This window comes from Genypterus blacodes, unplaced genomic scaffold (genome assembly GCF_046128005.1).
Source record: "Genypterus blacodes isolate CSIRO-AG114 ecotype Tasmania unplaced genomic scaffold, CSIRO-AGI_Gbla_v1 ptg000133l_1, whole genome shotgun sequence".
Taxonomy (NCBI): Eukaryota; Metazoa; Chordata; class Actinopteri; order Ophidiiformes; family Ophidiidae; genus Genypterus; species Genypterus blacodes.
The window spans coordinates 194,999-219,249 of record NW_027466935.1 but is presented as its reverse complement, the minus strand read 5'-3'; the positions used below and the strand labels follow the sequence as shown (position 1 = coordinate 219,249).

Here is a 24,251-nt window from a genome sequence, read left to right as displayed (position 1 = left end):
CAAAATACCTGACAACAGGTGTTAGCTTTATATTTGGGGTTTGTCGCCATCTTGTGGACACTTAATTTCAGGTGATTTGTCATTAAACCTTTCTCTAAAAAAAAAAAAAAATTCTATCCGCCAAAAAATAACAAAATTAAATATAATTATATAAAAAAATAAAATAAAATCGATTATTCATCATCCATCCATCAGCCATTTGCCAGGCATGTCATGTCGTCCAATAAGTGGTGGTGTAAATTACTACAATAATACAGAACTGATTTTGAATGTAGTGTTTTATTCATGATTGAAAAAGAGGCAGTACCACTGAAAAAAAAAAAGAGGAGCAAGTATGAACTCTGGACGGTTTAGTAATGAAACATATTTCAGATGGAAGTAGTTCAGACAGCGAATACAAATCAGCATAACTGTACCAAGAATATTGTGGTTGATGGAAAAGAAAATCCATGACTATAAAGGATCTTAGTATTGTTATCAGCACAATATCGCATTATATAAAATAATACAGCTCAAATAAAAAAGGCCCGTTACAGTCATTTAAACAATAGAACAAGCTCGGCGCGCTCTACTCATGCAGTCCATTGGGGTTCAGTCTCTCTGCTTGCATGTTGCACTGGCAGCTCAGATTAGCTCAGGGTTCCCGTTAGCTGAAGCCTGGGTTAAGATTAGTTTATTTGGTTATGGACCCTTCACAAATAACAGGAAGCACTGCATGGAGTTTGGCCTGGATATTAATGCCCTGCTGCCTTCAAAAGCTCATCAGCAATCAGATATATCGATCACATATCAAAGAAAAATTGCTTCTCCAGTGTCCAAAGTGTCTTGACTGTAAAAAAAACAACAACAAAGAAGTAAGAAGTGAGAAAGACATTTAGCTCAGAGGGAAGTCCAGGCTGATGGGATCCGATTGTGCGATTGGTCATGCACCTTTGTAATAGTGATATTATCATTGACGTGTTCTGAATCAGCTGTTGCTATGATACACTGCGACTGTTTCTGAAAGCAATGAATAAGTAGGAGTTCCCAGTCAGTGGTTTATTAAAAGGAGGAGGTTCACAGTGCTCTCTCACAGCAAGTCATCACAGCTCAATCTCATTCTGCACCAAAGAAAAATAGATTTTTGCCAAGCTGTGTCTTTCAAAGAGCACCAAAAAAAAGCCAAATAATTAGAATTGCAAATTAAAAGCATCAAATACGATTATTTTTATACACATTCCTTCACACTGAAGCTGGAATAATAACGAAGCACGGTGCTCGTTGCTTATTTGTCGTGTTGTGAGTTGCCCATCTGCGTTGTCGCATGAATCTGGTCTGTAAAATCTTAAAAACAACCTTGCAGGCGTCGTGTTAATCTGTCAGCGCTGTGCAGCATCCCTGTAGGTTAAGGCCATGGACACATGCTTGTGGGTAAGAACAGCTTCAAATAGCTGACAGAAGAGAAGTAGTTAAAGTGACTGATAAACCAGATTATGGAAGAATCAATGTATTTTCCACAGGTAAAGATTCCACTGAATATATATCAACTGCACCTATTCAGATCTGCTAATGTGTAATAACAGGAGTGCAGTTTAAGAGGTTAAATTAGAATTATGCAATTATAAGCTCCTCTGACACAAGCTTCTGTTCTGCATTCATTGTGTTTTAAAGACACGTTTTGATATTTTGATACAATCCCAATACATTCTAGTGGTTACAACTGTTAATACTCGTCTTTTTAAAATAAGGGCGATAGAACCCTCAACCTCACATTTAGTGTGCGGGCTTGTAGTAGTTGACATGCATTAAAGGCCAAGATGGCGTGAACAAGACAAAATGCATCACTCCCTCGTAACTAAACGCCACTTCAGGCCATCCACCTTTTTTTACACTGTATGCAAAATTGGCACACACACTAATGTGGAAAAACAGGTTAATAAGCCGGCGACAAACGATAACAAAAAGCGTAAATATACTGTATGCAAGTGTGGCTCAATCAAAAGGGTGCAATGATAGAAGACAAAAAGCGGAAATGATGCTTTGGGGATCAATCCAGCATTCGCCAATCTACGACTCTGTCTTTTTCTTGTTTTTCTTAAGAAAGGAAGGAGTGCGGAACTTCTTTTTCTTTTTGGAGGGAGACTTGCTGGGGGACTCGTCGCCCTCCTGGTCGCCGGCGTCGGCAGGCTCCTCCCCCTCTGCCGCGTCCGCGGTCACGGGTTCGGGTTCGGGGTCGGGGGCGGAGTCTTCAGCGGGAAGCGCTGGGGCGTCGGAAGGGTCGTCGGGTGTTAAGTCTGGAAGGGTCTGTCTCAGGGTGGCTGCGTCGCTCTCGTCCTTAGAGGTCTGCTCGGGTAAGGACTCTGCAGAGGTGGGAGGAGGACGGAAAGAGTTAGTGACCTCAGACGCGACCCGGCAGGATCTGAGCTGCTGAGCTTACACACCAGTGAGACCATGACACACCCACCACTGGAGAAACTGAGAAAATCTTTGCCACTCTCTACCTTTTGTCCCACACCAAGCCACAAGTGCTTTTCACAGACACAACACAGATGCACCTTATGCCTGTACTTGCAACATCCATACACAACAACACCCTCAACCAAGAAGCTTTGCCTCTCCTGTGTGACTCCTGCGCACCTTCACCCCTCATCATCCTCACTCTACCTTTCAGAAAGACAAAAGGGCAACAAAAAGAAGACTACGGCTACCATTCATCCAGCGTTTCTGTCCGACTCTCTTCTCTCCAGCTGTTAGTTTTACCTTCATTTAAACAGGGAAATCTTAATGAGCGATGTTCTCTCGTTCATTTGCACCCTGTGTACAAACAGACAAGGGAAAAATAGAGCAGAAAACGCTTCAAGAGGTTTTAACACCAAAACCCACACAGGCGAGGTCATCAAAAACAAGCCAGGGCAGATTAAGGCTCAAGATCAATTCATTAGAAAGGTGTGCGGCTCGTTCAGTGGGATCCAGTGGGCCTGATCCAGTCCAGCTGCTGGGAGTATTACACCTTAATGCAGCAGTTGGCAAATGTTTATAGGAGGGAAAGATCTAACTAAGAAGGCCACAGTTTACTTCTCAGGGTCAATACTGCGTTCATTTATATGTTTAAGGATCATGAGACCTGAGTTTAGGTTTTGGAAACGCATGGATATATGTTTACTTTGGCTTTTCCAACAACCAGGACACAAATTTTAACATTTGTTTCCTATGTGATCATTTAAAAGAACCAGTTTAAGCTCCGACACGTGCTGGATCCAGAAAAACTGCATCCGAACAACCGCAAGAAACACACACACACAAACTGTGCAGTAAAGAACACCTGAAGCTTCCTTGTTCCTTGTTAAATCGCTCACACGCTACAGACATGAAAGCCGACGCCCAGCATCAGCCTTCATTCTGATCTCACACCAAGCTGCAAATGAAGCTCACATGTCTGTCAGAGCAGAGATGAGGCCAAACACACACACACACACACACGCGCAGACACACCCTCAGACAGATAAGTGAAGGCTGAACACCACACAGCCAAGCGTTTGGAATTCCATCATTTCCCAAACTAGAAACCAGCAGAAAAGTCTCAGAGAAGCCAAAATGGCAGCTTTGGTTTCAAAAAGCCAAACTCACACAAAGCACTGGTGTACCTGGTAAAGGGCTCATCTGTAAAAGAGACAACATTCAACATGTTTTCACATCGATATCATTGATCAAATGTGTGTGTGTGTGTGTGTGTGTGTGTGCAGGGTTGGTTGGGTTAATTCGGTTGCCAAGGAAGAAAAGGAAGTTATCGAACGTAAAGGGTTTGATGGGCTGTGAGGTTTACTTCAGGTTTCTCCTCCTCCTCCCAGAAACAAGCGTTTATGCGTCGACGTAAGCCGGTTTCTGATTGGTCTGTTTATTTTGTCCATCTTTAAAACTGAATCTTAGGGGAGGAGCTCTGAAATAACCCCCGTCGACACCCAGAGAACAGTTAAGACCCAACGACACACAAACAGTTAGTGAAGACGACAAATCAGCTCTACCACTGAAGCCATGCGAGGGGAGAGAGGGTAACGACCAAACACAGGCATGGAGGTGACGGGTAAGGGGGGGGGGGGGGGGGGGGGGGGGCTGGTGACACAGGTGGAACAGTACATACTTACTATGGCAACAGGTACTCTTTTGCATTTCCTTCTCCTGATTGTAAACGCAGCCACAAAGAAGAAAAAGCACAAGTAGAAACAAATGTCTATGTAGATCAAACCACAGGCACCGTCTTAAATAAAATTTAAAAAAAAAGGGAAATCAAAATAAAAAATGTGGAATAGAGGGAAAAACCCCATCAGAAAAACAAAGTAAGTAAAGAATGGCTGGCAACCATTCTTAGTAGACCCCAAAAACAGATGAGAATGGAGAAGTGAGGGGGGTAAAGGAGATTTTGTACGGAGACATTTGTTACTTAACATTAGATTACACCTGCAGTGACATCTCCCCTTCCTCCTTCATGCTGACTGAGCTCCACAACTGGCCCCGACTGTAACGCATACACGAGTTGAGCTCAAGTGTACGGCTAGACCCCCGATATGTGAACTCCAGATGATAACTTTCTGTTATGTAGGGCCAGTCGAGGAATCATCAGATATGATCCAGCAGGTAAAGGTGTAATCCAATAAGTAATAAAGACCAAGAGGGAGAAAACTACAATCAAGACTAATACTAGGGTTTATTCTTGTATCTGTTCAATCAATTTTCCATTTTTCATCGCAACCTAATGAATCTAAATATGAAAACCTCTTGGCCTGTTATTACAGCAAACACAGCACAGCACTCATAGTAGTCTTATTAAGAGGGACCACGACATGACCACACCCAAAGACAAGACAGGCAGATGGACAGGCAGGGAGCCTCCGCATTCCACTTGGCCGCAATCCATCCCTCAGCAACCCCCCCCCCCAACCCCCCCTGGACGGGCTGCACCCACCAGCCAGAGGGCCAAAGTAAGAAACGGCCATGCTGAACCGGGCCGGCCTGAACCAGGACCGGGACACCGGGCAGGAGTCGGTCAGTCTCACTTACCTTCTTCTGCTCTGACAGGCGTGCTGGGTGGCGTGGCGATGGGTTTCTGCTCTTTGGCCTCCTCATCTTCCTCCTTGGGCTCTACTAGCTGCTCTTGGTCTGAAAGAAAGAGAAAAGAAAGAATAAACGGTTAGGGAACCAACTAAAATGAGAAATATGCGTTATGGTCAAAATGCAAATATTGTAGGCCCACACCCAAATGAGGAAGGTGCTGGGCAAAGAACACATGAGAGCGCAGTTAAAGGCATCACACACTCCAACATTCATGTATTTATATGAGACATTTGAGTGTGTCATGACTTTTTATAGGACTTTGATTGTATCTTAGAAAATCATGAGACACACACACACACACACACACACACACACACACACACAAATCTGGGAGGAAGCCTAAATCAGGAGGGGGGGGGGAACACACCAAACCCTTTGACCAAATCCTATTAAATCCACTTTCCACACATCCCAAAAAGCCCAGGAAGGAGGAGGAGGAGTCCTGATGAAGGTTTGTAAAAGAGGAAAACAAAGTCCAGGGGGACAAATAACAGAAACACCCACAACACAAAAGACAAAACTGTTTCTGATGTGGAAACACGGGACGCTGTGATTGGATGACCGAGCTCAAACAAAGCTTCCATAAACACACTTTCAGATTCCAGTGAGCGAGCCAGCTCCTTTCACCATCAACTCTCCTCAGCCCCTCGTCCAATCAAAGAAAAGCCATTTGCCAACTTTGATGCCTTCAGACAAGACATCAAAGAGAGAGGGCGAGCAAAGGGGGGGGGGGGGGGGGGGGGGGGGGGGGGGGATGAAGCAAAGACTTTGGAGATTGAGCTGTGGTTAGGAGGGGGGAGGGGTTTGACTCCAGAGCCCCAGAGAGAGGAGGAGAGGAGGACACAGCAGGCAGGGATGTTCCCCAGACTCCCTAGTGCAGGGTGCGGTGGTGGTGGGGGGGGGGGGGGGGGGGGGGGAAGCGGAGGTAGGATTTTTTTTGCGCACGACTCCACCGCCATCTCGTGTACCTGCAGCCTCAGCCACCCTTACGACTGCCCGCTCCTTGCTGAGGGCTTCCACCACGGCACAGTGGAAATCCCTGTGGGGTGACTCCAGAGCAGAAATCTCGCCGGCGGGATTTTCTGCAGTTCCTACGTCTCCCTGCGGCGCCTCCATCCCGCCGGAGAGGCTGCGGGAGTCAGAGACCTGCGGAGTGGAGCCGACTGCGGGCTTTTGTGCCGTTTCAGGCGCGGGACAGTGTGTGCTGGAAGCTGATCCCTCCACATGAGCATCTTCCTGTCCACGCGCTGAGGGTGCAGTATATGCAAGTGTGTGTGTGTGTGTGAGTAGGAGTGAAGAAATAACATTGGTTTAGCCACCGTTTCCCATAGGCTGTAAACATGATATAGGCAAAACATAAAGGAATATTCCAACTGTAGTTAGAATAACTGCAACAACCTACTCTGGTTTGTACAGGAGGCCTCAATACCTCTGCCAAGGACGTTACATTGTCACGTTTGTTTGTTTGTGTGACAGGATGTCTCAAAAAGTCACCCACTGATTTCCATGAAACTCAGTAGGCAGGTTGGTTCTGGGTAAATTGTCACAAACGTTTACATGCACAATGTCTGGGTCTTTGCCTTTGAATTACAAGTGTGTTGGTTTGTAAACTGGGGAGGTGATCAGGGTGATAACTGGAGGCCTTGGCAGAGGTATCGCTGTATCAATGTTGTCTTGTATATCTATTATTACTACATCTACCCAGGGTAATGTTAAATACTATTATAGTTTTGATGTGACCTTATGAAGTAACACTTCAGTTTGACAGGGGTCAGGGGTCAGATTGGGCACATGGGCTGCCATTTTCCAACTAGTTCCTCTATTACATCCAGTTCATTTTTGTACCTTCAAGCCCTTTCTGTTTGAGCTCCACCTCCTTGCGGTACTCCTCCATGTCGCGGTCGGTGAGTTTGGTGAAAGGGTTGGGCCCCTGCTTGGTGACGATGACCCTGGGCTGGTACTCCTTCTCAATGATGGCCTTGGATGCCGTCACTAGCTCCCCCTTCAGGACACACGGGTGGACAAACAGACGGACAGAAAGGAGACATCAAGGTCAACTCTGACGCAAGTTCATACATCAGTCAGGTAAATGGTTAAATGTATGCACTCTGATCAGAAGTATGAGGTAAAGGGCTGTGTCTCAAACGTCAGAAAACACACGCAACCACAACTAACTAACGAGTGACATCATTATTCATTAGGAAAGAGAAGAATATGTGTGGTTCAATTACATTTGAAGATAACAGATTAGACATACAGAAGATACACAACCCACAGCAGTGTAAGTTTCTATAGCTGAAATTGTGGACACGTCTATGATTTGTGATTTGTAATTTTCCAGACTAGGTGATTGTCTGAACTGTAAAGAATGTAACACTGTACTGTATTCAATTCATTAATCTTGATGTTGGAGAATCTAAAATCTGCTCTCCTTACTGATCAACATCAACAAGACGATGTGCAACAAGAGCTCTCCTGCAGACAGACAGCAAGTTATCATTTTCAACCTCAAGGGTCCAATCTGCAAAAATAATCTCATCCTCTCCGATAACAAGGTGCAAAAAGATGAAGAGCTGATTTGGTCAGAGGCTCGTACACATACACACACCTCAGCCTAACGTTCCCTCTCTAGCCCCGGCCCAGATGGCTCCAGATGTAATGTGAGGTACAAGGGGTGAGACGTTGATTGTGACTGAAGCAGGAAGTACCTTTCTAATTGATTTAGCAGGACTATAGGACCCCTCGGACACATCGAGGCCATCAATAGTGTCTGTACAGTCAGACAGAGGGGCGTCCTGCAATAGTAAACCCAGTGAGGAGGGGGGGGGGGGGGGCACAACCCAGCTCTTAAGATACTAACACATAGAAATTGGCAAGCTCACACGTAGGTGCACAGGTAAGCAAACGCACGCACACAGGTGGAAAGGCTGTGAATTACTCAATAAAATTACAAAAGTAGCTATAAAACGAATGTGGCAAAACTTAACTTTTCAATGTAAACCAATTCTAGATATTTGAGGGAACCACTGTGTAACTCTGCTTGTCCAGGTTCAATAATTACAGAGAATATCTGCTGAAGTGGAGTTGTGGAGTTCCAGGTTTTGGAGAACGTGCACATGCATGAATGGAAGGTCCTATGACTTCTTACTTTCCACCTCTGCACACACATTCAGAGAATCATTACAAACGCATGCAAAGTCACAAAGCAGTGGAAATGTTACGTTGTGAAAAAGTGCAGCGGCGACACACATGGCCGGGACATGCGTCTTCATGACGTCTAAATTAAAGCCTCATGCTGGGGAGGGTGGGGGCTCATTTCACAAAAGTTGCTCCTCCATTTATGCCCGTCTGTCCTGCTCCTTCATTACACCTCAAGGAAGCTTTCACTGTCCCACTATGGCGTGGAAAATCTGAGCGCTCAGGAAGGTGAACCATGCAAACTCAAAAAAAGATATTTTGAGAAATCACATTTTGGTTCTCCCGCCTCCCCCACATCTTTTACACTTGTACCTTCCAAAAGAATGTGGCGGAGATAAATAGAAACCCTGTCTCCATAATGTGATAAATAAAAAGTACATGCACAGAACGGATGTATTTGGATTGTTCTGCAGGTTTTGCATGTTTGCAGGTTCAAACATTCCATGAGACCAAAAACGAGTGAAAGAAACGAAAATTGCAGCTGTTGAGACAAATTATGACTCAAACTTTCAATTAGTGAAAAGAATAAAAAAGGCAAAAACACAGAAAGAAAATCCAACCAATGAAAATGGACACAACCTGAGCTGGCAGGTTGTGTGTAGCAGTGTGAGATCGCCTCTCGCACACACTACTCACCTGCCACAGTGACAGTCTCTGTGGTCAAAGAATAACGGCACAGTTACAAACAGCCGCCCCCCATGCTCTGAGACACAACATGGAGGACATTTGTCTATCTGTGATCAATGGTGAGGTTTGTCCTTTAGGGAAACTGACTTGATTAAGGTTTAACTGCAGCCAAATTTGTTACGGGATAGAAAACTGTGGTCACAGTTCAGTGCCCAGGACAAAATGTCACTCTCAACAATCGCACGCTGCAGCTTTTCGGGTTTGACAGGTAAATGACTCCAGACCTGGATAGAATATATTTGAAGATAATTGTTTATTTATTGTTGATTTGAGTTTAGAAGCTACGAATAAACTTTTAACGTAAACTGGGGTCTTCATAGATTTAAACCACGTCTCTGCCAATTTCATTAGAATGAGTCGCACATTCATCTCCAGGTCAGGATAGCAGTAGCAGCGAGGTTCATATATGGTTGGTTGGGTGGGCACACACACACAAACACACTAACACTCTAACACACTGACCTGGGTGTAGGTGCGTTCCACTGTGGTGCTGGCACACAGAACCTGAGACTGGGGCCCTGCTGTCTTTATGTCCTGCAGGTTCTGCTCCCGGATCTACAGGCAAACAAGGACATTTTGAGACATACGTATGAACTGTATGTATAGAAGTGGACCCTTGGCTAGGGGGACACACGACAGGGCAGGAACAGGAACAGGACAGCCTTTGATACCTTATTCCTCATTTCCAGGACATCTTTCGGGTTGGTGTTCAGAGGGATGAACTGATTGGCTGCAGTAGCCTGGCGAAGTCCCTCCTCCTTGTTCCACTGTAAACACCACATACAGCGTTAAAAACAAACTACAACGAGACACGCGGCATGACAAGAAGACCCAAGCACAAAAACATAGAAGACAAACTACTATGCAGGCTTCACAATACAAGAATCATGCTTGTCCAACTGAAATGGGTGACTGTAAAATGGTTTGAATGAAGGGGAAAAGGCCAGAAGGTAGTGAACCAATGATGATTTATCTTTTTAAAACATTCACAAGCTTCATAAATAAAAGCTTTTCAAGAGCGCAGAGCTGTTCTACATCACCGACTTGTAATCTAACATTATATAGCAAATCCCAATAAAATATAGGCAGATAACTTCTAATAGTAAGGGGTATATTTGATCTGCACATACTGACTTTACTTTAACCCATCTTATTCATTTTTTTTTTTAGCAGGGTCCAGATATTACGTTTTGCATCATTTGGTTTATGCACAAAAACATTGGATGCCAGAGGATTTCATACACAAAATGCATTCTGTGCCTTGAAATACACACAGAAATAACAACTGTGCATTTCATTTTCGTGGACAAAAGGTAAAGGGAGTTACTTGGGAGAACTCATTTCGTATATGTCATCCTTTCATGCACACGTTGCACTATTCAATCAAAATCCTGCTTTGAATATCCCAGATAAACCTGCACTATGTGGCTGAAAGTGAAGAAGCCTTTCCAGAATAATACTAAATATAAACATGTGTGGAGTGTGAAATATAGGAAAGTGATTTCAGGCTCGGACACATTTTCCTTTAACACCTTTTCAATTTCAAGGAGATGGCAAAACATTTATGCAAACTGCATTGTGACTTTATATAGCAATTAAACTTTCGCATCGCCTAATCTGCTCACGAGCGACCAAAGAAAGCTGCTGGATGTTGGACGTGACACACTGCCTGTGATCATCATTGATATACTATGAGATTCCAAAACTGAACTGAAGAGCACATTGAGGATCAACTTAAAACACCACAGTAGAAGAGCTGAAAGGGGTGAAGGAATGGGGAAGAAGGGAGGAGGAGGGTGGGGTGACAAGAGGTGAGGGACACTTAGGGAGTGGGGGTGAGACAATGAGGCTGGCTTACGAAGCGAGGGTGGCAGTGAGGGGTGAGCTGGCATCACCAAAGTCATTTCCAGGCTAATAGACACCGACAAGGACGACAGAGATAAAGAGAGAAACACACCGGGACACACTCGCCCACGTCGAGACAGAAACGCTCCAAAGTGAGACAATGCTGCAGGTGTCCTACACGGGGATCAAACCTGTCATGGTCCGGTTAAACTGCCATGTTCCTCTTACCAAAACAGCTCACTCCATCCCCAGTCCTTATCATTTACATTTAAATAACCTTTTTTATAAACCTGGTAATGCTCAGCTTGATAGAAGAAAAACAAAGATAATAAAAAGAAAAGATTTCCCATTTCTTGCACTAAACTGAATGAGCAGCAGTGAACACAGAAATCAATTCTTCAACTTTCATGCAGAATGCTTTGTTTTAATCTTTTTTTTTCTTAATCGCAGTGGAAAGCGGAAGCGCATGAGGTCATTCCTTTTGACTTGAAGCTTGGAGAGTTGGGTGTCAAATTAAAGGCTCGATGAGAGAGGGTTTGGGTTGGTTGAGTATGGGATGAACATGTAAACACGATATACTCACTGAGAAAGAGTCTCACAACACAACATGTCCTACTTTCCCAACAGGAGATAATTGATTCAATAGTCAGGTCAAATTTCATGGCTTTTCTTTTCTATTTTTCTTTACTTCTTTGAAACAAATCCACTCATGCAGGCGCGCACATCGAGGTGCTCAAAAGAAAACACTTCTCAGAGTCAAACCGAAAACAAAAAGCGGAGAAGGAAACGGAGCCAACTGAAACGTACGACTAGGAGCAGTTGCAAGTGTTTCAGAAAAATAAAATTGAGAAAAGCAGGCGGCATAACTGAATATACTGTATAAACATATATATATATATATATATATCGCAAAGTTATGCAATATTATTAGTTTTGTGTATGTTCTATCAAAACATGCCATCTCTCTCATATGTTTAAATCCTTATGTGACTACTGATGTAATCAAGAATCATAAGCAGCTCACAAAGCGACTGCACTTGTTGCGGTGTTTCCCTTTATTTGTGCTTTAACTGAGATAACTCGGAGCAACACAGATAGCCAACTTCAAGATGCAGGGACAGACAAAACCCAAGAGAGTGTGTGTGCGTGCGTGCATGTGTGTGTGCGTGTGTGTGTGTGTGTGCTTGGGGGGGCGGGGGGCTGCGAGTCCATAAAGCAGGAGTGTAGTTAGTAGCAACATAACGGTGTCTCTCCAGGTACACCTACCCACTCCCGGGGCTCATGCCACACCCCCTGCTGCTCGCTCCTCTGGGACAAAACATCAACACCAACAATGCATTTCACAACTACATCATGCAAAGGGGGGCATGCTGTGGGCAGCTGGCCTGGCATCCTGAAGCTTTTGAGAGACCAGACAGGGGGTGGAGAGCGAAGAGTAACAGGAAGTGATTCCAGCTGCGCTCCACACACAGACAAAGCGTGAGGAAGCTTCATTAAAAAAGGGAAGAATTAGTAAAAACAACTGTTTTTAGTCGTCAAGTAGGCGTCAGTTAAAGAGTAGATATCAGCAAACCAGAATTTCAGCGATAGAAGGAAAAGGAAGAAGGCTTCTCGGTGTCCCTGCACCTCAGGATGCCGACCACCTGCCCGTTTCCACCACTAAAGGTAGCGGTAAAAGTCTATACTAGGAACAATAAGGTAGGCACAGACCAAGCAGTTGGTTATACAGCTTGGCACGCAGACACCGGACGAGAGAGACTGCAGCAAGGGTTTCACGTGATCGTGTGTTATGTTCGTCCACACCTTAGGCTTCGACTTGGGGCTGCTGCCGTCGGGCCCGTCCTCGCAGGGCTCGTCGGGCCGGCCGGAGGCATTGAGCGAGCGGCTCTTGTCGCGCTGGCCACGCTGGAAGCTGTGTTTCAGAGGGGAGCGAGCGCCCGAGTCGCTGTCCTCCCCGTAAGAGTAACCGCCAGGGACGGAGGGAGGAAGCTCCACGTCGCTGAACTTTTTTGCTTTGTCTCGCAATGCCGGGCAGCGGTAAGGATAGCCCGTCCTGTAGCCCTGAGAGGAAGGAGGATGAATTAAAAGGATGTCAACCTATACTGTATATACTTTAAGCGTTGAGCTGCAGATGTTTCTATTCCTACCAGGTTGTCCAGCATTCTCATAAAGGCTTCAAACTCCTGCTCCCCGATTTGCCACTTGGGGTGTGTGGTTGTCCCGTCGCCGGCCGGCTCGTGGACCGGCGGGCGTGACTTGTATTTGGTGGGGTCCAACATCACCAGATTATCGGGACCTCCAGCGCTGGCCAGCGTTCGCACCTGGAAGAAATGAAGGGGGAGGGAGATAGACAGACACAACGCGGACAGATCCAGAACATGGAGGAAAAGAACAAAAAGAAAAATAGATATGGGCGTGAAGACACACACACGGAAATCAACATGAAGAAAGACACATAAAGATATGGAGAGACAGGAGACAAAGACAGTTGTTATGATAAATGTGGACAAACGTATGGTGCCAAATATCACAAATATAAATGAACACAGATGATACTCTGCATCATGATGGTTAACTTTATACAACAACAAACAGCTGTCGTTCTTATTCCTACAAATCAATCAGGAATCAATCTCCTCCATCCCTCTACTCTTCCTAAAGCTCATCCTATAGTAACAGCCTCTGATGGGACGAGACGATGAACCGTGTTGCGGATGGAGGGTTGGACTTAAAAAGGTTCAGTGCCAAGTGTGTGCATCCTACCTGAATCTCGCATGCGGTGACCAGGTTATGAAGGTAATAGAAAGCCTCCTCCACAGTCTCGCCTACGGTCGCCAAGCCGTGGTTCCTCAGAATGAGCACCTGGGAAACGAGAGAGCGCACCGTCGTCGGTCCGGTAAAGAAGTAAACTAGACACTCCCACTGATTACATCATCCTTGTTCCTTTACGTTACCATTCACACACACACACAAACTTTGATGTTACCTTGCTCGTCGGCCCCAGGTCATTCTGTATGCGATGCCATTCTTCCTGATCCACCACTATGCCTTCGTAGTCATGGTAGGACACCTCACCCAGAGCTAGAGCCTCAGGTGAGATGGGCAACAGCCCGCATTTCATGGCCGACACCTGCAACCATACAAAACAAAACAATAAGCTGTTGTCCCCGCCGGCACAAAACTGTCTTTCAGTGTCTCTGCTTGTGTTGCGCAGGTTGGTCTACCACCTGAATGCACACTGTCCCTTACCGCAGCACCTGCAGATGTGTGTATGTGTACGACACACTTGATGTCGGGCCGTGAGGCGTAGATGGCAGAGTGGAGGGTGAAACCGGCCTGGTTGACCCCCAGGTTGGTGCTTCCCCGGTCCACGATCTCACCTTGAATGTTAATCTTAACCTGGAGAGCGAGAGAGAGAGAGGAGAAACACAAAAAGACGGTTACTGATATTTCTGATCAAAACAGAGAAAGAAAATGGAGGAAAAGCTGAGCTGCTGCCAAAAAGATCCCAGATTCTCACCAGACTGGAAGCGGTGACTTCACTGTACATGAGCCCAAATGGGACAATGAGGAAGCGCTCCTCGTCCGAGCCCACCCTGACCTACAGGACCACACACAAGCACGTTAGATGACACCACAACATGGAGATTAGGTCAAGCTGAATAGCAACAATAAACTAATTAACAGAGATTGCTCTCTGGTCCATCACATCAAACACCCACATTTCACAATTACACAATTAATACAAGTCACAGTACACTGCTCATTATGGGGGACTGGTTTATAACGTTCTTACTGTGAGGTGGTTGTAGATGAGCTGGGACCAACCAAACAGGTCTGTGAGGCGATAGAAGGCAGCCAGCTTGCATCGAAGCAGCTTCTCGCCTTTGTCATAGGAAATGGAGTCTGATCCACGCAGGTCGTTCACTGGAGTCACCATCCCTAAACCTGAGAGGCAGAGACGTCTCACTTACAGGCCACAACAATAAATTCGATTATCTAGTGAAATCTCTGTGGGACTCTTTTTGTCCCGAGATTAATTGTGATGCACAATAGTGAGCACAGACGCAGCAGTGCCGAGGTCAAAAAGTCACACACACACACACTCTCCCTGCTCTACTCACTCATGCTTAGCGCTGCCATGCCTCCCTGTGGTGCAGTAGGGTACATGGAGGGCATGGTGGTGGTCATGAAGTCTGCGATCTGCTGCAGAGCCAGCAGACTTGTGGGCGTCTTCCCCTTCTTCAGCTGGTCCTGGATCATTGTTTCCAGCTCGTCGCAGAATGCCTGCCAGTGAATAAGCAAATATGACATGAACATTTGTGTAATCTATCACAAGATGCTTTTATATTGTGTGTATCCATCTCAGAGAGAACTGTTCGGCAAGTGCAGTGACTACATAAAGGCTTTAATGGCTGAATTCCCATGAAGACGTCCACAGCACATAATCGTCTCCACATGTCGGGCTGATGGTTCGGTCCACACTCACCGGACTCTGTAGGATCATGGAGACCCTCTTCCTCTGCTCCATCATGTTAAAGTCCTGCCGCAAGTCGGGGGCCATGTTCCGCTCCCTCTGATACTCCGGGCTGCTCTCGTCTACCCGGTCAAAGTACCGCTCCTTGTGGGGGGCCGTGGGAGGGGGGGCCGTCACCACCCCGGCACCTGAGTCGCCGTTCATCCTGGGCTGGGCTGGCCTCCTACAGCGGGCAGGGGGGGAGGATGGAGTAACGATTAATATGATCATTTTGAGATGCAAAAGGAGATCATTATTATGACGTAGAAGACAATAGGAGACACTAAATGACTGACAAAAGATTTGAACCGAGAGGGTAAACAAGGACAGGAATTAGCCCTGAGGAGCGGCCATGCTCTGCTTCCTGTCATGGTCAGAGGGCTTTTCATCGATTTCCTCAATCTGTTTCCTGGAATCTCAACGCCACTCAACTGTCACAGCTGAGCAAAGACGGAAAAAAACCCAGCAGCAGGCAATGTGGCCACAGATCTCTATGCAAATTAGCTAAAAACACATTTCGAGAGACTAAACCTCATTAAGAAAGTTTCATCTTTACTCTGGAATTTCTGATCTGTATTTTTGGACATTTAGCGTGTGTGTGTGTGTGTGTGTGTGTGTGTGTGTGTGTGTGTGTGTGTGTGTGTGTGCTGTCATGGTTTATGTTGGGCTGCTGTCGTAGGAGATGCAGACCATTATCCCATGTAGATGTAAATGTTCTGCCAAATGTACCATGACAACAACAGAGCAAAGTGAAAGCATCCAGTATCACACTGAGAGCTAACAGACTCTCTCTCTCTCTCCGTTTCAGAATCCAAGATTTGTGTGTCATGTGTGATTCTTTTTCCATTTTCCTGTCAAAAATGTCAGTCCTGCCAGCGAGGAGCAATAAATGATAACATTAACACACTGCAGGATACACAGATTATTAAAGACGTAATGAATCTACAGTGTAACAGCTTAAATCGCTGCAACAGTTAATGTGCGTCCACCCACATGCAGCAGCAGAGAGTCTATGAGTGAGTCATACTCATTCTAGAATTGTAGAACAGAACTTACATTAACAGGGAGGCATTTCAGCTCTAAACCCAGAATAAATGATTTATTTTAATGCTACGCTTGCTCGCCCACAATCCCTCCACCTAACCGTATTAAAGGCCCCCCGGACATTAACCCAGCCGACGTGTAACGGGATGCTTTGAGCGGTCTCTACAGAACGCCATTTGATCAGGTTCGACTCCAATGCTGCCTTACAAAGTACTACAAGATCTGCTTATCTCACTACCTTTTAATGGAGCAGCAAGGATTTTAAATATTTGGTTTTAAGACTCCTTATTCACTCACTCAACTCACTTTTAGAAATATAAAGCTAGAGAAATTACTGCCCTGAACAAATGCAATCCCATCACTTCCATATTTCCTGAAAGAGCATTTATTTGCGTTATTCCATGTCTTGTCCCAACCACAGGCTCTCTGTATACACCTCTCATCTCTGCTCAGACATGTGGGTGCATGGGCTCGGCGAGCCTCGGCTCCCGTTGAGGGTGCGATCGCTATGGAAACCAAGCGCATTACCATGGAAACGCATGACGGACTTAGATAGAGTGCCGTTATGTAAGAACAGCTGTAGGCCAACATCACGCTGTGTCACAAGGCCCGCGCACACACACACACACACACTGTCAAACTAGCCTGTTACACACTTCATATTGGACTGTTAACGTCGCAGGCACTCGACATTTGGGGTCAGACGTGGTGACAGATTTCAAGAAATGCATCATACATCGAGTTGACAGTAGCACATTTTCATTTGAAGTCATTCGAAACAGTATACAGCTAATAGTAGTGCAGAAGGTTGAAGCTTATTTATCAAAAATCAGGGTCTGACACCGATTTAATGGGAAACCAAGCTGCTTTACTGCTCTGTTCCACCCAGCTTGGAATGTGGATGGGACTGAAGCTTTGGCTTAGCCGTATCAGGGAAGTATGAAGTTCCTGTCTGTGCAAATGCTTATATCCCTTCAACCTGAACTACTGTCTTTCGGGGGGACACGGGTTTGAGGATCGACATAATGACATCATGGCCCTAAACCCTACAGTGGTGAGCCTGTGACCCTGAGGGGAGAATAAAGTGTATCGTCGTGTATCACATTGTATGATCCATAACCACACCCTTCCACTCATCTGTCTCATCCAACATTCTCCCCAGATGTGCTTCGTCTATCGAGCCATTTTGCTACTTAGAGAACAACTCCCTAACTTTGTTGAGTGTGTGCCCAGAGTGTCCTGCAAATCTGAAATCTGGTTAAGGAAGAGGACCAAATAAAGAAGAGTGATTGGTTACACTACATGATGTGTTACCATAAAGTCACATGCAAGTTGGAAAGTTATATGAGAAAGACCAGACTGCTTCTCCCTCTGACCACTGTTTCACCTTTGTTGCCGAACAAAGGCGTTTAGAAGATTTTGAAAGAAGAAACTTGATTTCAGTGCGGCTCGACTCGAGCACCAGTCTTTTCCTCTGCGACAAACAAATAACAACAAATAATTTCAATAATGCAGCAAATGGATACTTGGCACATCAACTATCTATCAACATTTTCCACAACTCCACCCTCTATTTCGACTGAACCGCTTCCTCTTCCTATCATAAACCCACAACTTACAGTCTTACCACATTTATCTGTGCAACAGTAAGATGACAACAACTGATGGAGCTTCTATGAGATGATTTGAGTTTGATATCGCCATGAACACAGAGAACACAACCGCTTCCATTCTGCACATCCAGCTTACGTATTATTGTGCATAATTCAACTTTATCATTAATTCTCTTGGCTGGCGGAAGCTTGCACTAAACATAGCTTTTCACTGTGACTAAGCGCTCGCCAAACTGGAGGCAGTTTGAGAAAAGATCCATTGAGCTCGCTCCAAACATATGCCCGTCACTGGCCAGTACAAAGATCATTATGTTATGGAAAAAGAGCAACTCTCAAACTCTCACTGGTGTTTTGTACTGCAGTGTATACAGTTTTCGGGGGTTTCAAGCAGTGGCATTCAAGAGGGGCACTCAGACAAGGCTCTTTATATCTCTGAGCTGGATGCCTGTCATTACTGGGTGCCATGAATCCACTAGCAACTGCTGGTTTGTGGGTGGGGGTGCGAGAGAGCTTCACTACTGCGCTCGCACAAAATGGTTTTAGCACAGTCCCATTCAAGGGACTGTGCACTGGACTGCTATTAGCCAACACTGAGAAGTCAGAAGTGTCATACAATACAAAATGACACTGGACGGGCGAAAATATTCAGCAAATTGGTTTGGCGACAATAGCTGCATGTGTTGGGTTCTCTGGCCTTTCTCCTGCACCGAACAAAACCACATCACTTAGAGAGTGAAGGCATGATGGGAAATGTGTTGTAATGGCAATGTTACTCAGCAATTACACAAGTGTGCACAAACTGCACCGCCTCAAATTCTTCCCATAGCTCTATCTCTCTTAGTATTTGCCCATGTAGTAAAGCAAATACCACGTCAACCTGTGCGTACAAATTTAGTATATCAGTATCTTTCATAATTGTGGACGACTGGGACCCTAGGTATGTCAAAGGCGTTATCTGACGCCGTTTGTTGAGGTCAGGCGAGGCGTTGTGTAAGCATGAGGACAGTGGCTCTAGGTTTATCTTGTTGTCACATGTATGAGAGAGAGAGGGGGACAGGGGTTGTTGGGACATCTCTCTGTGAAACAACACACCCCTCCCTGTACAGTGCCCCTGGTCTCACACTATGTCCTGTTATTTCTGTGGAGCACTCTGCTGTCATGCATATGGGTTGGTGCAGATTTTGAAAAGTGTGTGTCACACATTTGGCAGCACACAGGTCTGTAGCCCAGTATAAGTACAGACCATCCCATGGACTCAAACATGACATATTTTACATCTTCTTTGAGAGAGAAAGAGAGGTGGATGATGAATGAAATGAGGAACACATTTTCAGCTGCACTGCAGGCGAGGGTGTGGGACCAAAAGAAAAACAGTGTGCTGTGTATCTAATGTGATTGTGTGGATGTGGATGTGTGTAGTTGTGCATAAGCTGAGGGCGGTGATCCAGAGCGAGAATGACGGAGCTAAATGTAATTTGGTGTCCCACTGAATCGAACTGAATCACTGAATCCAGGAAATCACCAGCCCACAACAAACACAGACTTGACCTTGGACACATTGGTGTAGTTCTGTTATTGTCTTAAGATTAGAAGCTGCATTAAGGAAAAGTGATGCAATTGTTTATTCTAGTACATTTTGAAAAAAACTTCACTTGTTGCACTGTTGTGTTATGCTTCTGTGTCTTATATCTTTGAAATGCATCAGCAGTTAAGTTAGAATACAGCCACATTTATCAATACAGGTACTTGGTCCAAGCTCTCACATTTCACTGTGCCAGTAGAGCTCTGACTCAGACTCTGACTCTGGATCTTATACATTATTTCATTGTTGCAAGGCTGGTTATTATTGGAATTCAATTGGGGTTTGGGAATAGTATTGATTTTCAGAGACAAGACAAAAAACAATAATTATATTATCTGGCTTTCAAGGGAGGAAACCCTGTCCAAAACAGCAAAAATGATTAGGATGTGTTACTAAAATGATCTCAAATTGTGCTTTTCTCAACAGGCTTCTCCTGCCACCATCAAAATCATCAGTACTGTAACTGTCCTCCATATGTATGGTACACCACTAGAAAGTTACTTTGGCACTTAATTTAAACTTTTCACATATTGTGCATGTGCTCTACTGATTATCACGATTCTACTGTAATGTGAAAATCTAATGCACCCTCCTGTAGCCTGCGTATGATGCATGGCACACTATGCAATATGACCTCGGACAGGAAACTGCTCCATCACCACACAATAACAACAAGACAAGCCTCAAATCCCTCCTGTCCTCTGGCTGCAAACACGCCCAGACCAAACAGCAAACCTTCCCGGCCTAGATCCACCGTAAGAGGGGATGAATCAACCACAGCAACACACGAGTTCAGGTTCAAATGCAACTCTGTTCGCAGTGAATAATGCAGTACAAACTACAGGCCTACTCAGGCTCAGGACACTTAATCACAACACCCCGTGCAGAATGCGTGGGCCTGGCCTTTGGAGATTCCTTTACCAAACACAGCCCGATCGAATAATGGAGGACATTCAAACCACACTGAAACACTGCGAAGTAAAGTAACGTTGTAGTAAAACGTGCACTGCTTCTGCAGAGTCCGCTATCAAAGACAACACAGGAGCCAAACAGTGAAACCTCGCCACACTGAAACACTACAAGGGGAACATTATGGCATTACAATGAAACTGGAAAGCCGTGCAAGCGAATCGTAAACCGTGGCGATAGTTTAAATGCTTACCCGCACTTTGATGAAGCGATCGAATATGAAGCGTGATCGGTGAAAGCGGGTTGTCGTTTTTCACTCTATTCTTTATCCCGACCCTGGCGCTTCCACAGCGGGTTTATCTGCGCGTCTCGTCCCTGTACAGCTCCGCCCATCCACCATGATCCCACCAGGGTGCGGCAAAGGGGTTCAATCCGCCGATTCCTATTGGCCGGATACGCACACGTGACAGAAGCACAGGCTGTGATTGGTCTCAGAGCTGGAGGGCCGTCCCACTGCTGCTGTGTTTGGGCTTATTTTTCGCTGCTAATGCTAAAGCTAAAGCTGCAGTTGTTATTCCAAAGGATTCTAAAAGGGGAAATTAAAGCCGTATACCATAAATTTAATGATATGTTATGTATTAGTGTCAATATTGAAGTGTAAAGCATGTAGTAGAATACATTACTTGTATATGTTTGAGACTCCTTTGTTAATCGATATTCAGTTTACTTTTAAGTGGATATCCTGCAAAATGATACAAGCTCCTGTTGCTTTGTGAGTTAAGAGTCAAGGCCACCTGAGATTGTGGAAAATAAACCTTGTATGGTTAAAAAAAAATCGCCTCACAAAAAAAGATGTATAGTGGTTACTGAACAACGCAAGCATTTATGTAAAATATGATTGAGAAGATGTTACTGGTTACCAAAGCATTGACAAACAATCAAATAGGTGTAATTCAAACTTGTTCATAGAATTTGCTCAGCTAAAGGTAATCTAAAATATAAATGTAAGTATATATATATATATAAATATATAAATGTAAGTATATTGATGTTAATGGCACCACTTGTGTCCAGTGAATGTGCACATAAGTGTTGCCATGTTCAACATTTGACACTAGATGGCGCTGTTTTTCTATAAGACGACCAAAGCGCTCACTCGTCAGTTTGTAGTCGTTTTTCGTACTGACTAATGCTTGTCCTGTCCTTCATTGCATTTGACAGGTGGAGATCCAAGGATAGGAACTATTTAAAATTAGATTTAAACTGTTATAAGCTTTAAAACAAAATGATTGCGAGGGCAGAGCTTATTTCAGGATGTTGATGTTATGTGCTGTTACTTTTCTTCTGCACTTGAAGGGCGAGTGGTACTAAGCAAAGAAGTTCCTACCACCACTGTTCCTCTGCAACAGTACTCACTGTGTTTCAATATCAGTGTCACAGCTGAGAAACCTGACTCAGAGGTGCCATAAGAGTATTTTTGATTGTCAGCCATGAAAGCTGCCGTGTAGACGAAATAGGAACTACTCTCATAATAAAAAAATAAGAGCCATTATGCAATTATTTTCAATCCAAGGCCCCATAGTTGACTGTATATAAGTTAAATGAGTATGAACCACCCTGACCTATGGCTCTAGTCGTGTTAATCCTGCGTCATACCAGTCGACACACACGCATTCTCCTCTGGCTGATTTGGGACCAGCGTTGGCCCGTCCACTGTTGTGAATAATTGTGGCCTGCCTTGTAACGTGGATACACTGACAACTACGGCTCTAAATATATCCGACTGGTGTATCTGAAGAGTCATGCCACGGAGATCATATACTTACACTGGAAATCTACACCTCAATGTATTACTCTATTACTTTCTGGTTCATTGTGTATGTGTGTGTATGTGTGTGCTTCTGACTCTCCATCTCTCTCTTATGTTCCCATTTTTTAATTTTTCTGAGCCAGAGGAACAGGAATACTAGGATTATTGTGCAGTGGTTATATGCTCCAGTTTGTCTATCTGTCTTTCCTTTACAATTGCGCTGAAGAAATGTATCCAGAGCTGGAGTCAAATAATCACCAAGTAGTGCTGATGTGTTTGTGTGTGGGGAATGAAAACCTACAGCTCAACAAGGACAATAAAACTCTTACAAGATCACAATACTTAAATAAAACATATCCTTTAAAACGCAGATTGCCCTTAGTGGCAACAAATCATCTGAGCTCCAGTATTACGTTGGGGTTTCAGCGCACATTCCTCTGTCACCTGTTTTCTCTTAGCAGCACATGTCAGAGAGTGAGTGAAGATAAACCCAGCTGCTTTTCGTATTCATTTCAGCCAGCACTTACCGTCCCCTTTTAACTGCAGCCAGCCATCTACTCTAAGCTCTCAGATCAGTGGGGGATGATATGAAAATAAACAATTTGAAGTATAGCTGATGATGGTTGGCAGTTTTGCCATATTACATAAAACCTATGGATTATGTAATGTGGCTGCATACAGCATTATTCCTCCCTTTCTAACATAGTTAGTTATGGGGTTCTTTTAAAGACCCAGACAAGATCATTTTTAAACATTTATTATTCCATGAAGCCATAAAACAGCCAAGGAGGAAGATTGCAACAGCAGCAAACTGTCTTTCCCTCAAAGATGGTATTGTATTCCCATTGCACTGGGAAAGCTCCACTCCCTCCTCCTCTGTCCTGAACAGAGACAAAGGTCAGCCTGTCTGTCCTCCACAGTGTTTATGATTCACTTCTCCATTAGCAAAATGTTACATAACCTTTGGCCCCCAACAGTGACCTTCCAAAGCCCACTGACCACTAGAACAGGGTCTCCTCAGACAAGGTCGAAGATAAATGATTCTTCAGGTTGCAATGTAAAGAATGTTCACTTTTATTGTACTTACTGCTCTGTAGCAAGTGTTAATGGGACAAATGTATGTGTACCCTTGATTTAGTCATTCCTAACTTCAGTTAATTTAAACCATTATCTTGGATTTTCTTCCTGCATAATGTGTAATAATCGTGGTGAATTGACATGGAGATCAACGAGGCATGTAGAAACGTGTCATCCATTTGTCCATCTGATTGTTTTAAATATGTGGGTTGTAAAAGCAGTCCAAATCGTGAGACATTTCGACGTCCCAAGAGCACTAAACTGGCATACAGGGGCTGTATCCCAGACGCGTTATTCCAAATCCCACCACAGTCTTTAGGAAGACCCGCCCTGCATGGCATTCAAGCGTTACGATTGGTCAGGGACTGCTTTCCAGGACCACTGTTTTGAATTTACGCCTAAAGATTTAATCAAGATAATAATAATTTAATCTCTCATGATTGTCAGCTTTAATCTAGTCTAGCCTGAGAGCGTTTATTTACTGCACAGAAATCTATCCAATGTTTTGTTATTTTGTCCACTAGGTGGCAGAGCTCCAAAACCATCTCGGGAAGATAATAAACGGTTGTCTACTCATACATTCGTTGGTCTCAGCAGGGAAATATTAAACCCACTTCTGTGCATTTGATCTGTGCAAGTCTAATATCAACCCTTGGATTAAATACAACTTTGTTTATTTTTCATTTTCAGCACATTTTATTGTTAATCTAAACGCGCATACGTTATTTTTTTTTAATTTGAAGTGTTGTATGTTAGTTTTTAAGGGGCCATTTGATTAATACTTGTATGAATTGTTGCATGTTTAGAATGTGACGGGATGTGAACTTTTCCAGTCCCAAGCACGACTTAACTAAATGACTCACGGATGTAACACAAAACAAT

At 44.5% G+C, this 24,251-nt stretch overlaps 1 protein-coding gene across 7 annotated transcripts; it reads right to left on the bottom strand.

Annotated features, from left to right (window-relative positions):
• Window positions 1-260: 260 nt before the first annotated feature.
• On the bottom strand, window positions 261-20,867 carry add1 (adducin 1 (alpha)). Of its 7 annotated transcripts, XM_076163605.1 has the most exons (18): window positions 20,736-20,867; window positions 15,308-15,518; window positions 14,943-15,105; window positions 14,615-14,766; window positions 14,339-14,419; window positions 14,068-14,217; window positions 13,805-13,948; window positions 13,582-13,680; window positions 12,966-13,139; window positions 12,622-12,879; window positions 9,645-9,740; window positions 9,436-9,528; window positions 6,934-7,090; window positions 6,057-6,335; window positions 5,035-5,133; window positions 4,122-4,155; window positions 3,607-3,639; window positions 2,245-2,339 (listed from the first exon to the last, which is right to left on the bottom strand). In XM_076163605.1, coding segments are annotated over exons 2-17 (2,172 nt in total). In that variant the 5' UTR covers window positions 15,500-15,518; window positions 20,736-20,867; the 3' UTR covers window positions 2,245-2,339; window positions 3,607-3,638. The 7 variants fall into 7 exon arrangements, with proteins under 7 accessions (XP_076019716.1, XP_076019721.1, XP_076019718.1 ...); XM_076163603.1 differs by lacking the exon at window positions 4,122-4,155 and having other exon boundaries at window positions 2,200-2,339; XM_076163602.1 differs by lacking the exon at window positions 4,122-4,155 and having other exon boundaries at window positions 2,200-2,793; window positions 3,624-3,639.
• Between the last annotated feature and the right edge of the window lie 3,384 nt (window positions 20,868-24,251).

What these genes read in the sequence shown, in the direction of transcription:
- add1 (XM_076163601.1), bottom strand. Translation starts at nt 15,499, where the DNA reads ATGAACGGCGACTCAGGTGCCGGGGTGGTGACGGCCCCCCCTCCCACG. An exon ending in TCACCGCATGCGAGATTCAG is followed by an intron (nt 13,140 to 13,581) that starts GTAGGATGCACA and finishes CATTTCTTCCAG; the next exon opens with GTGCGAACGCTGGCCAGCGC. An exon ending in GCCTGTCAGAGCAGAAGAAG is followed by an intron (nt 2,340 to 5,034) that starts GTAAGTGAGACT and finishes CCACCTCTGCAG; the next exon opens with AGTCCTTACCCGAGCAGACC.